This window comes from Ictalurus punctatus, chromosome 18 (assembly GCF_001660625.3).
Source record: "Ictalurus punctatus breed USDA103 chromosome 18, Coco_2.0, whole genome shotgun sequence".
Classification (NCBI taxonomy): domain Eukaryota; kingdom Metazoa; phylum Chordata; class Actinopteri; order Siluriformes; family Ictaluridae; genus Ictalurus; species Ictalurus punctatus.
In genome coordinates, this window is record NC_030433.2 from 9,289,437 (window position 1) to 9,305,000 (window position 15,564).

Sequence of the window (15,564 nt, forward strand, 5' to 3'; positions counted from 1 at the left end):
TAAACAATGTCAACAAGGTCAATGTCAAAAGCAAACCTGGAAGTGCGCCTTCGTGTTTCCGGTTTCAGAGCGCGCTGCGTGCTCCAGAGCTTTACACTGTGGGAAATCATCACACAAACATACGTACACACACACACACACACACACATATATATATATACATATATATATATATATATATATATATATATATATATATATATATATATATATATATATATCCTCAGGCTGAAGTTCCAGGTCCACATCCATCTTTATGATACAACTTTATCCCACAATACAACATGTTCATTTCATTTTCATTTTTCTTTTTCTTTTTCTTTCTATCTTTCTTTTTTTTTTAAAAACTTTTTGTTTAACTGTGACTTCATACAGAACAGTAAATTTGCTTTTTTACACTGTAGTGTTGTGTGGAAAGTTTAGAGAGTTGAAAAAACATCAGCGAAGCTGCAGCACCTCAGTCTCTGGAATTCTGTAATTCAGAGTAGTGGCAGGCGAACGAGGTGCTACACCCTCAAAGAAAGAGCCTGGAGGACTTCAACTTCCAGAGGTGGATTTGGCAAGGTCATTCTGTCCGAACTCAGAAGCACGGATGAGGTGTACGTGCTGAAGGTTATGAAGAAAGACAGGATTCTGGCATGTGATATCGTGGACTGCACGCTTACGGAGAGAAACATCCTGGTACAGTCCAGCAAACACCCCTACCTGACCCACGATTATTTGTGCTGCAGTATGGAATATGTGAATGGAGGGGATCTTTCATACCACATAACACGCTCAGATGGGTTTGACGAACCCCGCTCCCAATTCTATGCTGCCAAGATTGCCTGTGCTTTCATGATCCTACACCACTACGGGATAATTCACAGGGATCTCAAACCGAGAACATCCTCGTAGATGCAGATGGCCACTGCAAGCTTGCAGACTTTGCCTTGTGCATAGAGACCTTTCAAGATGCCAAGATGACATTCAGTGGCACACCCAAGTACATGGCGTCTGAGATGATCTGGGGATTAAAATACAGCACATCAGTGGATTGGTGGGCCCTGGGTGTTATCCTGTACGAGATGATGATGGGTTACAGGCCATTTGACGATGGAAACCAGCGGAAGCTGTTTGATTTCATCGTCAAGGATAAACTGAAGTACCCATCAAGTCCCAGCAAAAATGCAGTCAGCATCCTCAAAGGCTTCCTGAAGAAGAACCCCAAGACTCGGCTCGGCTGGGGCCGGGAGGAAGCCATCAAAGACCATCCGTTCTTTAAATCGATCAACTGGGTGCTGCTGGAACAGAGGATGATTACGCCCCCTTTCACACCCCTAATTAAAACAAAGAGGGACGTCAATAACTTTAACGAAGCTTTCACTGATGAGGAGCCTAAGCTTTCTTGTGGATCATACCATCTTGCTTGTATCTTTCTCATTTGTAAGTCGCTTTGGATAAAAGCGTCTGCTAAGTGAATAAATGTAATGTAATGTAATGTACCATCATCAAGGAGTTCGGCCAGGAGAAGTTTCAGGGCTTCTTGCATTCTTCATGCATTAACTGGTGTTAATGTAGTATAAATTATATCATTTTTTGACTAAGCTAAGTTTTTTTTAATATAAATAAATTCCCTGCCTCCTTTACATCTGGCAAAATGTCTGAACTCCAACCTTTCATAAATGTAAGTATGCTGCATGCCGTTATTGTAAATGGAGACCGTATTGATGAAATAACATGTTGGACATAGCCATATACATTTTAGAACATTTCTAAGCACATTTTGTACTTTTTATTTTAATGTTGTAAAATTTTCGATGTAAGGTTTTCATGTGGGTGTGTGGTGGCTTAGTGGTTAGCACGTTTGCCTCACACCACCAGGGTCGGGGTTTGATTCCTGCAGCTCTGTGAGTTTGCATGTTCTCCCTGCAGGGGTTTCCTCTGGGTGCTGAGGTTTTCTCCCCCAGTCCAAAGACATGCATGGTAGGCTGATTGGCGTGTCTAAAGTGTCCGTATTGTGTGCATGTGTACCCCGCCTTGTGCCCGATGCTCCCTGGGATAGGCTCCAGGTTCCCCCCCGACCCTGAAAAGGAGTAAGCGGTTAAAGATGGATGGATGTTTTCATGTTTTTTCTGTACAAAATTAATGCTCCTCGTATATGACAATAGAGCGCGAACTTTATATAGATGTATATAGAGTTATTTCATTTTAAAGTAATGCGTCATTAGTGTTTTGGAGCTTCTGCATTTACGGAGAACCAAATATTCAAAATATTATGATTCAGAACCACACCACTCTAATGCAAAGTCATTTCCAGCAGGAACTGATGAGGAGACCAACATCTCATCAAAATTCGGATGAGAACGGTGCAGACTTTACGAGGAGGAGCCACAGAGCCAAAAAAAATCCTGGAATTAGGTGAGTCATACAGGGAGTTATACATGGAATTATACGTGGAGTTATATGTAGGAGTTATACGTGGAGTTATACGTGGAATTATACGTGGAGTTATACGTGGAATTATACGTGGAGTTATACGTGGAATTATACGTGGAGTTATACGTGGAATTATACGTGGAGTTATATGTAGGAGTTATACGTGGAGTTATACGTGGAATTATACGTGGAGTTATATGTAGGAGTTATATGTGGAGATAAACGTGGATTTATACGTGGAGTTATACGTGGAGTTATATGTAGGAGTTCTACATGGAAAGAGATACTTGTGTTTTCACTTTGTTTGATACAAGCAATGAGGTATTAGCTAATACCTAGTACAATATCATTAATAAGTCTTGGTTTGTGTTTTTGTGTATATCATTTGTTGTTGTGTATTATACAGTCATGTACTTGAGAAGATGGGTCTGAAGAGTGACACCAAGTCGATTTCTGCACCGTCTGGTACAAACAGCCTCATGCAGGATGACGAGACATCCACTTCATCCTGTTTCCCATCTCCTAAAAGGAGGAGAAGCAGCAGGGTGCTGGATTTTCTGGAGAGTGGAAAAAGAGGAGGAACTGGTTCCTTGACCTCTTGGAAGTATTAATAAAAAATGATTTAAACATGAGCCTGGAGTATCCGTTTTGTTCTGAAGTTGTTTTAAGGGACTTGATATTCGTTAATCGATGTTTTTATTCCAAACACACTTGTCAGATGTGTACCATTCCGGACAGTGCAGGACGTTAATACACTGTAAACCCTGTTAATACACTGTTGTCTTTACTTAAACAATCAAGTAATGTTGACTAAACATTACTTAACATTTTGCATTTTGGACCCATAACTCAAAAATATAAGTTAGTTTACCTTATTTACCTACAAAATACATAAACTTAAGATTTCAAGTGTTATGAACTCAAAATCCATCCATCCATCCATTTTCTATACCGCTTAATCCTTTTCAGGGTCACGGGGAAACCTGGAGCCTATCCCAGGGAGCATCATGCACAAGGCTGGGTACACCATGAAGAGGGTGCCAATCCATCGCAGGGCACAATCACATACACACACACACACACACCCATTCATACACTATGGACACTTTAGACACACCAATCAGCCTACCATGCATGTCTTTGGACTGGGGGAGGAAACCGGAGTACCCGGAGGAAATTCCAGCAGCACGAGGAGAACATGCAAACTCCGCACACACATGGCCATGGTGGGAATCGAACCCCCGACCCTGGAGGTGTGAGGTGAACGCGCTAACGAACTCAAAATCATTATTCATTAAAATAGCTCACGCTTGTCTTCCTTTGATGTGATTGGCCATGCAAGGAGTTCTGCCTGGCAACATGAGAACTAATGCACTGATTGATAGATAATTACAAATGGTGATCCTCCTCGTCTTGTCTGTTGGTTGCTGCTGAGACTGGTTTCAGTGTGAAGTTCAAGAAGGGAGTTTTTCACCGTGCGCCATTTTAAGTAAGTAAACTTATTATGTTGATATAAAATTATTTTGTGTGATTATTAATAGTTTATACATATAATAAATAAATATGTTTGTTAAATTTACAATGGTACATTTTATAATAAAGGACAACACAGCCATAATTACAAATGTTTCCCGGTTGAACTTTGCTAATGTAGCCATTAATTAACAATATTTTTAACGATGGCTTTGTGATGGTATGATAACTGAGATATCAAATGATTATTTATGTGATTTGAAATATTTAATCATATAAGTTAATAAACTTAATCATAGTTTAATCATGTATTTCTGTGAGAAAGAACAGCTAACGCTGAGACCTATAGGTCTAGTATTTTTCCCGGGCAAACTTTGCCAATGTCGCCATTAATTAATGATATTTTCATGATTTTGTGAATGTATGATGGAGAAATAAACTTATTTCATATATTGACTTGTTATCCGCAAACATTTCATAAAATATTAATTATAGGCTAATTGCGTTTTGAGAAAGAACATGGCAGCTATAGCTGAAAACAATTAGTGATGTTTCAAAGTCGGTGAAATCAGTCTATCTTCACACTCGTCACCAGTAATTAGTGATCTAGCTATTTAATAGCTAAATTTAGTTGATCTACCTTACAGCATTTTTGTCAATTTTTAAAGCCAGAGAACTTTATTTGCTGGTTTAGGCATATTTTGAATAAAGTTATTTAATTATCCATTCATCCATCTTCTATACCGCTTATCCTTCCTTCAGGTTCACAGGGAACTTGGAGCCTATCCCAGGGAGCATTGGGCACAAGGCGGGGTACACCCTGGACAGGGTGCCAATCCATTGCAGGGCTCACAGTCACATACACACTCACACACCCATTAATACACTACGGACACTTTAGACATGCCAATCAGCCTACCATGCATGTCTTTGGACTGGGGGAGGAACCTGGAGTACGCAGAGGAAACCCCCGTAGCACGGGGAGAACATTGCAAACTCCGCACACGTAATTTTCTTTATTAATGTTTTAGCTTTGACTTTGTTAACTTTTAATATTTTCAATTGTTTTTATATTACAGAAAAAAATGTGGAAATGTAAGCACTGCGTTTTTTAACTCTTAGATAAGAGGGAAACCTCTCGAACATTATCATTTGAATCATGGTAGTGTCAACATTTAATATATTTTTTCATATCAGTAATCTACTATCTATGATTTAATCATCTTAATTTAAATCAGCATTTACATATATTCTCATAGAAATGCTGCAAACATATTGATAGTGAGTGGTTGTTGCATTAATGGAATTTCATGTTTTCACCCCTAAATTCAGCCCAGCCAACTGAAGACCGAAACCTTGTGCTTGGAAGACTACCTGTCATACCTGGAGACGATGACTCTGCTTTCTTTAAGTTATGTTTAGGAAGTGCATCTGTTCTTAACCTGTTTACCTATGCTCACTGTAGTCTGAGCATTTTCAGAGAATCATGTTGATTTTAAAGCAATAGTTCACCCAACAATGAAAATTTGCTGAGCATGTACTCTGCCTCAGGCCAGCCAAAATATAGAGGAGTTTCTTCATGGGAACAGATTTGGAGAAATTTAGCATTATATCACTAGAATAAGAGTTCAACCATCTGATAAAAAAAATCACAGTAATCCACAAGTAATCCACACGAATCCATCAAGGCATTTTACCTTTAAACCACTGCCATTATAATGCTATAACGATAATAATGCTTTCTTCAGCAGAAAAAGTCCATCCCCTGTTGTTCTCTCACATCAAAATCCAGATGCAAATCTCACATTTTAGCTGGATGCAACAGTTTGAAGTTAAAATGTCTTGATTGATTACAAACATGCAGCTTTTGCATAAAACATTAATTGTTGGACTGGAGTAATGTGGATTACTTGTGGATTGTTGTGATGTTTTTATCAGCTGTTTGGACTGATGTCACCCATTTATTGCAGAGGATCCATTGGTAAGCAAATGATGCACTGTAAATTTTTTCCAAATCTGTTCAAATGAAGAAGCAAACTTATCTATACTTTGGATGGTGAGTGCATTTTCATTTTTGGTGAAATATTCCTTTAACATAGAAACATGGCCACATTTTTTATACAAGTCTTCAAATTAATAAACTTTATTTATACTGCATCCTTTTAAAAGTGTATATAAAGTGCTTTGCAGGCAGATGTATATTTGCATAAATTCACATGTATACTTGTCAATATACTTTTGCTTTGTACTAAATTTGGTAGTATGTATCTCATATTTTCGCCAATACAATTGATTTGTGTTTTTTATAGATTTAGTGAGCATTCTGAAAAATATGCATTGATGGTAAACTTTTGATGCATGTTCACAATACTCTATTTATACCCGTTTCTTCACTAGTTGTCTGATCATCACAATTCTATCCTTGATGTGCCAGTGGGGTTTGTATTCCAAGACACCAATCATCAGCCCCCCAACTCCTTGCATTTGACTTTCTCTATTGGGATAAGACTTGAAGGCCGGGTGGTGTTGGACAAAATGCGGGACCTCCCACAAGCAATGTGTCTTTTCTTTGGTCTTATTTATGCATTAGACCTGAATTACCCAAAATCACAAAATCAACTGATTTCATACAGCGTGTACTGATGTCAACAGGGCAGAACACCCTCAAGCCTAAAGTACAGTCTTTTACAAACCAGATTTTTGTTTAAGAAAAATGTTTAGGTCTCACTGTTGCAGATTTTGAGTCAGCATTGTTACATTTACGTGCTCAGTACCTATTAACATAACTGTGAGACCATTTTTTTCTCAATTTACTCCATTATCCATTAACAAAGGATAAAAAGTACAACGTTTGAATGGTTTAAGTGCACTAGTTCTAATTAGTGCACTAGCTAATGAGTGCACTAACTAATGTGTTCAGTGCACTAACTAATGAGTTCTACTATTGTAGTGCACTAGTTAATGTGGGACATTGTTACTACCTGTACAGTGTGGTTGTGACCAAATTCCATTTCCATTACAGTTGGATGTGTACTGTAATTTCATCAATATTGTGAATATTGGTCAATAAAGACATTCAATATGATGTTTAGTATGTTTTATTTCAGCTTGGTATGATTGCACAAAGCTTAAACAGTCAAAATTAATTAAAAAAAAAATGTAGTCAATTAGATTTAATTTATAATTAATTTTTAATTTCAATTGAATTTTCAAGTTGAGTTCACTTAAATATGTAAGTACACTTGAAATTAAGACCAAGTTAAATGAACTTAATTGTTTAAATACACATATAAACACCAAGTTCGGTGAACTTAATTTAAGTACAGTCTACATGCCAAGTTAAGTGAACTTAAATATACAAGTTTTGGGAGACCCCATTGCTCAAAAACATTGAGGCAACGAGTTTACGCAATCAACTGAGTTCAGTCAACTTCTTAGGGTTTTCAGTGTAAGATCATATATTTATTATCAAAAGGGTGAAACATCTCTCCCAAAAGAATGCCCAAAGTAAAAAAAAAAACTTCCAGAGACCCAGAGTTATTGCTGTGAAGAGAAATGAAACTTTATTTAAAAGAAATAAAATGAGACACTCTGCAGAAAGTCTGAATTACCCAGACACAGACACAGACACACACACACACACACACACACACACACACACACACACACACACACACACACACACACACACACACACACACACACACACACACGCCTTTACGGTATGTACTTTTCTGAAACAGTACATTTATCTCTAGGTGGGGTATTAGCCTTTTCTTTCTAAAAATAAACCAATCTCCGTTGTCTTAATGGATTATTCATGTCTATATGATATCTTACATTTCTACCACCTTAAAGACTTTCATCCCAGCTCAATACACAAAACAATGGTGTTTTCCAGGGTAGTCTTCTAGCTCAGTACACACTTAGAATATAACTTGATCAGAAAATGATTTATGGTTTTAGATTATGCTTCTAAATATTGATTATACATATTGATTATGCTTGTTAACTTATACGTATTATTAAATCATGCTTTTAAGTTTGATTCTAAATTCTAGTTATACATGTTGATTATACTTTATTAACTTATCCAGATGTTAGTTATACATATGGATGGCACATTATTAATATATTCTATATATGTAGGGGTTTGATGTGTGTTACCAATATAGCAAACATTTACAGATCTAATCATATAAAGGACATTATTATTATTATTATTATTATTATTATTTTATTATTATTATTGTTTTACTGCTGCTTGAGTCTTAAATGTGTAATTATTTTGGAACAGGATGCATGTAATGTATGCGGTCAAAACATTTAAAAAATATTCATTATTTAAACCAGAGACAGCACTTCTGTGGCACCTGTGGGAAGAGTTTCGGATGTATTACAGAAAAAAAATATTTAGCAAATGTAAAATCCTACAATACTGTACCTAATAACAGGTTAACGTATTAAGCCACACTAGAACATTTATTTCACCGCTCAACAGTGTAAAATTAAAACCTTTTCAGTTTGCATAACATTATTAGATTATCCATGTATAAAACGAACTCGAACATAGTCTGCATTTAAACTGAAATGGGACTAAATGAATTCGGCTACGTTATCCTACTGGAATAAACATATTTGCACATATTTATGTATTGAAAATGTGGGTATAGCAAGTAATGTAAAGTACAGGGCTAGAGTCATGGTGAAGAAGATAATTTCATGTCCATATTCTAAATGTAATCACACTGTGGGGGAAAAACCGATGGATTCATCTGGATGAAATTACAAATAATCATGGTCATGTAACTCGACAGAATAAACCTGCAGTGCTGAGAGTTTTCCTGCAAGTCTATCTCTCCAGGGATTCCCACTTCGGTCCTCTCTCAGTGAACAGTGTGGAGGAAAACCAGTGTCATCAACAGCTTCACTGGCTGCAACGATGTCTCCCGTTGTCAGGCAGATATCATGGAACCTACGATGACTATTGGGGCAAAGTTGTGGTCTACCTCAAGAGACTTGAACAGCAGGCACCTCCAGCATATCTTCATCATACAAAAGGCCTACAGAGTTATGGAGCGAGCCTTGGTTGAAGTGGACCTGTACCCTCACTTGGACTGGTTCCCGGTATGGAGTAATGATGGCGCTAGTATTAATGATGCAGGGATAGCCACCATCCCCCAGAGTAAAGTATCCTGGTAGAGGATACAGAGCCTCTCTGTAGATCCTGCTGTTCTTCAGGACTCTGGTTTCATGGACAGAACCTGGATATCCTACAAAGATGTTAAGGAATCTGCCCTTCCCATCATATACTGCCTGCATCTGACTGGATGAGAAGAGCTTCCTCTTGATGTCGTACTGGCCAGTGGGTCCAGGGGATCTTGATGATTCCAATAAAGGATTATTCCAATAAAGGATTACTCCAATAAAGAAGGTTTATATAGAGTATACACATAAGCCGGTTCAAACAGACAAATTCTACAGTAACTCGGATAACAGCTCTGGGCTGCGATTCCCAAAAGCACTGCCTAAGTAGACCGTAGACACCACTGGCTTCAATATTCTCTCTGATCCTCTTAACTTTACAATGCTTTTGGAAAACTCAGCAATGTATTAACTGTGTTGAGAAGAACAGAATGAGCCAGAATGTGTTGGAGATGAGAATTGGCAGTGTTTCAGCAGCACCAGGGAGACATACACAATATTAAGCAAGTGGTTTTAATGTTTTGGCTGATGTGCTAACGTTGGAGGAAATCGGGTTGCTGTATATTTATGTTTATTCTGTAAGGATTCCGGTCTCCTCCGTCTGTTTCTGAGGTTTTACAACCTGTTTTACAAACTCTTTCCCCCAGAATCTGAGATGCTTTACTAACATCAGACAGAACCAGAGTGGTGAGTATACCATAACAGAAGCGTGAGGAATATAAAGTCATGAATTTGGTAAATAATGAGATGTATGAAGAGTTCTGGTCCTCAAACTGTATGATGTTCTCAGCTAAAGTTAGCGCTGATAATACTCACACAGACACACACAGACACACACACACACACACACACACACACACACACACACACACACACACACACACACAGTGGTGTAAAGTTACACATGACTGCTTTATTTATAGCAGTGTGTGAAAGGCTTCGGATGGCTGGGCACTGAGAGAAGAACACTGATCGTGAACTGTTTCACTTTTTCATGTAGAAAAGAAAATCCAGGCAAATCCAGCAGCCGTGATGCAGTGAGGAGTTTAGCTCAGGAAGGAGAACCGCACATACTCTTTCACGTTAGCGTAAAGGTAGATAAATACAGATAGAAAGACAGACAAGCAGGCAGACAGGTAGATAGAGAAATTGAATAGACATCTGGACACACAGTTTATCGTGTCGTTTAAAAGTGTTTCTTTTCCTCAGTGTAGATCGTTCTGTCTGCGTTGCCCCCTCTGGCTGCTATGGGGAACTACAGCTCTACAGGTAAGCAGCGTAACCGCTTTCTCCTACATGCCAAAATGTAATTATGTTAGAAATCTAATAAATAATCAACAGTTTACACAACAGTGCTGCTGCTGAGTTCTGGATTGTGATTGCTCAGAAGGTGTTGATTAATTTTCTATAACAGCAGCTCTGACAGTAGTGCAGCTACACATCACAGGTTTGTATTCGTTATATTATATTTGCGCTTGTTCTTATACATTATCATTTCTATAGTAACAGCTCATTCACAGGGACGTTTATAACAGATGCTGTACATGTGGTGAAGTTTTATTAAAATAAGGAGACGTTTATATAACGGGTATGGAACGAGTCTCCAGTGTCAGTGCTGTGTAACAGTCAGAGGTAAAGCATCTTCAGGACTGAGGATTACAGAGGTTTACACTTCTTTGCGCTTTCTCAGAAACATGACAAGCTGCGATTTATTTTTGTTTTTGTTGTTTTTGTTTTATTAACTTCAAGAGTGAGGGGGGAAAGGAATAGGAACCACCACTGTACCGCAATATGAAATGGAACTATAAATAGATAGAGTATGATGTGTCATTCTGTAATAAATATAAAATATCATTGTTGGTAAGTTGCTGTGGTGTAAGAGGTATAAAACTCTTGGGGACGTGCTGTTAGAGGAAATTAATCAACTTAAGGGTGGTACCAGTAACTCCACTCTTCACAGCCCTCAACCCCCCCACCCCAACCCCAACCTACCCACACACCCCATCCACACACACCCCACACACAAACACCCCCCCACACACACACCCCTACACACACCACCCACCCACACCCCCCACACACACACACCCCACACCCCCCACACACACCCCAACCCCACACACATCACACCCCAACCGCACACACCCTACCCACACACCCCAACCCCACACACACACCCCACATAGACCACACACCCCCACATACACACCGCAGCCCCCCCCCACACCCCACCCCCACACAACCCAGATCACCCCCCCATCCCCACACCACACCCCCACACACATTCACCATAATAAAAAGTGATGCATGTGATATGAATATAAATCTTCTCTAACATACATCATGTCTAAATAATGACTCATTTATAGTTCATATTAATAATAGTAATAGTAAAGTTTTTTCTGTAACCACAGTAACAGTAATGTGTTTGTAATTGCTTTCAGAATGTAATTACATGGGTGGGTTTTTTTGTCCTTTAAAGAGATTGAAGTTTTTAAAGGCATTGTATCAGCAGCGGGGAGCGAAACACACACACTGCAGAACCAAGCCTCAATTAATCATGTCAGTAAGTGATTCAATTATTCAGTCAGCCTGCATGTGAACTGTGATCAAGTGTGTGTGTGTGTGTGTGTGTGTGTGTGTGTGTGTGTGTGTGTGTGTGAGAAATTCTTAAAATCTAAAATGAAAGGAATGAAAGTGGAATAAAACTTCACATGTTATGAATGCTTCACATTCCTATATATATATTAACACTCTGGTGTTAGTTTTGGTTTTTGTTGTGTTAATGTAACCAACATCCGCTAAAACAGAACCTCAGCGCCCCCTGGTGCAGACTGCTTTAGTGCTTGTACTGTTGATGTTGTATCCAGATGCCCTGCACGCATATATATATATATATATATATATATATATATATATATATATATATATATATATATATATATATATATATCCATCATCTGGGTACTGCACCAAAAGACACGTATGATAAAATAAAGCATCAAAATATAATGATTTGAAAGTAAGATCTCCAGCCTGAGAACATCACTCGGTCTGTCAGCGCTGATCAGAGGTCGTACAACAGATCTTCATCTCTCTGTGCTCACTGATATCTGCAGCATGAAGTGTGGGATCGTCTGACTGAAACGCTGCAGGAACCCGATCTGTTCTCCCTCAAGTTCCTCCACAACATCACAGAGACGACCGGAGAACCTTCAGTAAGACACGCACACATACACATACACACACACACACACACACACACACACACACACACACACACACACACAGAGCACAATGTGACTAGAATCTAGAAATAAATGCAGGAGGATGGAAATGTAAGATGTTTGGGATGGATTTAATCGAGACTCATTATGGTATCCATGACACAGTAACATATTAGAACGAGCACATTAATTATAAATAAACCTGCGATTTGCAGCTTCTGGCATGCATCTTCTCAGGATTAAAGCCACTATCTCCAACAGAATAATGATGTTCTCCTACTAGAACTCTGGTGTTATCAGTAATTATCAGTCATTTATGCAGATGAAATTCTTCAACTCTTTTTTTTCTAGGAACCTAAAACAGATGCTCCTCCAGAACCAGAAGTCTCTCCATCTCCAGAAGTTTCCTCTGCATCCTCTAACTCCTCCTCCCCGACCGTCTCCTCCCTCATTTCTGCACTCAGATCCTCAGATTCCTCCTCGTCACGTCCTAAACCCCATCTCGTTGCTCACGGCCCTCCGACTTTACAGAAACTAAATGTGGAGCTTCATGACATGAGAGAGGAGCTGGAGCTGCTGAAGACTCAGCACAAGTACGCAAGTGTGTGTGTGTAAGTGTGTGTGTGTGTGTGTGTGTGTGTGTGTGTGTGTGTGTGCTACAATAATGTATTTTGACCAGAGAAGTCTACAAGTCCCCCAGAATTTGCATACAGCCGCTTTAAAACACTAAAAATCAAAGTGAAAATGAATATTTATCTGTGTCATAGGAGAGAAATTAAACTGCTAATGAGCGAGCTAGATGAAGAGAAGAAAATGCGCCTTTCGCTGCAGGTAAACACTACAATTACACTCTGAGGGAGTGTCCCACACCGCACACCATATTCACTACATAGTCCACATAAACACCATCATCACTCCACTGTGTGCGTGTCCCAAACCTCACGTGTACTGTGGTGCCTAGCTCTCTTTCTCACTTCACTCTCGTGTTTCAGGTCGAGGTGGAGCGTCTTAAGAGGCGCATGTCCAAATAAGACATGGGCACGTCATGTTGTAAAGACGTTTCCATGATAACTGTGGTTATTAAACACACTCCCAGGATGAAACGTTTTGGTGTTTAAGAGAAGGACACAACGTGCTTTGAGAAAAATAGTTCTTCATCTCCCACGACTTTGTGTTCCTCTGGGAACACAAAGACGTTGTGTGGATCCTCGGATGACACGTGATGTGTTCCATTTGTACTAACCTCTGAGTTCACTACCTAGTACACTATTTACACCTGAAGTAAACACACCCCTTGGTACTGCACTCAGCACACATGGATCTTACTGTATGTGTATATCTTATTCATTTTTCTCCTACAACACACTGTGACTTAAAAATGGTTGTCTTCCACTTCCTGTTCATGTTAACCCTCACACAACATATCACTATACTGAAGACATCTTTAGGATAACTCATTCATTAAACACAACATCCACTCCATTACTCATTACAGGGAGTAAATATGGAGTTAGAAAAAACACCTGAACCCACAATACTGAGAAAAGTGTATGATGATGTCCAGCTGTCTGTGCTTCCTGTTCTCTCTCTCTCTCTCTCTCTCTCTCTCTCTCTCTCTCTCTCTCTCTGATGTGAGAAATGAAGCTTCATTAAACTCTGGCGCCATCTTCTGGGAGATTGCTGTAACTGCTTTAAGGAAAACTGTAACAGTTAATTGTGTGTGATTTTTATTTAATGCTCATCTGTAATGTCCTGAAATAAACCAGTATGAATTCTTCTACACTGCAGTCCTTCTCACATATTCCAATGTGTTTAAATAAAGTGTGTGTTACTTTACAATCATCAGCACATCTCTGAACTCCTTTGTGTGGCTCTAGATCCATCTGCATGCCTCTAGAACCCTAAACACATCTCTAGAACCCTAGAGTTCTCACCACTTCTCTAGAACTCTCAACGCATGTTCAGAACCCTCGGCATTCTGCATAACTTGTCACTAGACCACACACATGGCTCTAAAACTCTTGTTGCTCTTCTATAACCCTCAGCATATCTATAGCGTCATCAATGCATCTCTAGAGGCCCTATTGCATATCTATAACCCGTAGCATGTCTCTAGATTCTTTAGATTGTTGGTAGAGCCCTCATAACATCAAGAACCAACAGTATATCCCTGGATATATCACTTCTCTAGAACATTCAGCTTGTCCCTAGAGTTCTCACTATCTGACTAGAATTGTCTGCACTTCTCTATAACCCTCAAAATGTCTCTAGAACTCTCTGTGCAGATCTAGAGTTTTCTAGAACATGCTTTTCTAGAACTATTATTGCATGTCCAGAACCATCTCTAGAGTTTTAAGCTTGTCTCTAGAACACTCATCGCATCTCAAGAACCCTCAGAGTGGCCCTAGAGTCCTCAACACGTCCCTAGGACCTTCAATGCATGTCTAGAACCATCATTGCATCTGACAAACTCTCATTGCATGTCAAGAACCACTGACATAGCACTGGCACAGAGTCCTGACCATTTCTCTAGAACCCTCATCATGTCTCTTGAACCCTTGGCATGTCTCTATAATCTTTAGCTTATCTCTAGAACCATCATCACATCTCTAGAACCTTCAGGATGTCTTTAGAATCCTCACTCTTCACACTGCTCATTACAGCGAGTGCATCACTGCTGAGGTTCACACAAATCATCATAAATGTGTGTTTTATTAGAAATTTTATTTTACAAAAGCACAGAATTATAACATTTGCACATACTTAATAAATTAAAATAAATACAAAACTTAATTGTGTTAATAATTTCATTATTTACATTTTTTTAAAGAGTCTGTTTATGTTTAAATGAAAGCCACGTTTAATATTCTTAAAGAATAATATTTCGTATTATATCCTACACCACTGTGCACACGAACACAGCCGGTAATATTTTAACATTTTAATCCCTTAATATCCACAGCACCTCAGCATAAAGACTGAATATTTATTATACTGTATACTATGTACATCCCCAGAAAGAAATATGACACTTATTGGCCTTATTATGACAAATATTGTTTTATATTAAATATTATATTTGCCTTATTGTTTAGGAAATGGCTGAAAACTGGAGTGTGTAAGACAGATCCATAGCCGTGTTTCAAATCATGTACTGCTAGTGCACTAATGTGTTCACTCAGGGAACTCGCAGCCTGCTCTACTGAGAGGAAGGGGCGGAGCCATCAGAGATCTTAAATTT

At 38.9% G+C, this 15,564-nt stretch overlaps 2 protein-coding genes and 1 pseudogene across 3 annotated transcripts in view; 2 read left to right on the forward strand and 1 right to left on the reverse strand.

Annotated features, from left to right (window-relative positions):
- Positions 1-21: 21 nt before the first annotated feature.
- On the forward strand, positions 22-9,093 carry LOC124629170 (protein kinase C epsilon type-like; annotated as a pseudogene).
- A 926-nt stretch (positions 9,094-10,019) lies between these two features.
- On the forward strand, positions 10,020-13,362 carry si:dkey-71d15.2 (SH3 domain-containing kinase-binding protein 1). The gene is made up of 7 exons (XM_017492598.3): positions 10,020-10,190; positions 10,311-10,365; positions 11,579-11,658; positions 12,216-12,314; positions 12,675-12,916; positions 13,091-13,154; positions 13,316-13,362. Exons 2-7 carry the CDS (start codon positions 10,344-10,346, stop codon positions 13,352-13,354), a joined length of 546 nt encoding a protein of 181 aa, XP_017348087.1. The 5' UTR covers positions 10,020-10,190; positions 10,311-10,343; the 3' UTR covers positions 13,355-13,362.
- Positions 13,363-15,016: 1,654 nt separating this feature from the next.
- Positions 15,017-15,564, reverse strand: part of lipia (lipase, member Ia) — a 15,991-nt gene continuing 15,443 nt past the window's right edge. For both annotated transcript variants that reach the window (XM_017492594.3, XM_017492592.3), the window contains one exon: positions 15,017-15,564. This exon is cut by the window's right edge and continues 794 nt beyond it. The gene's annotated coding sequence lies outside the window, so the exon portion shown is untranslated.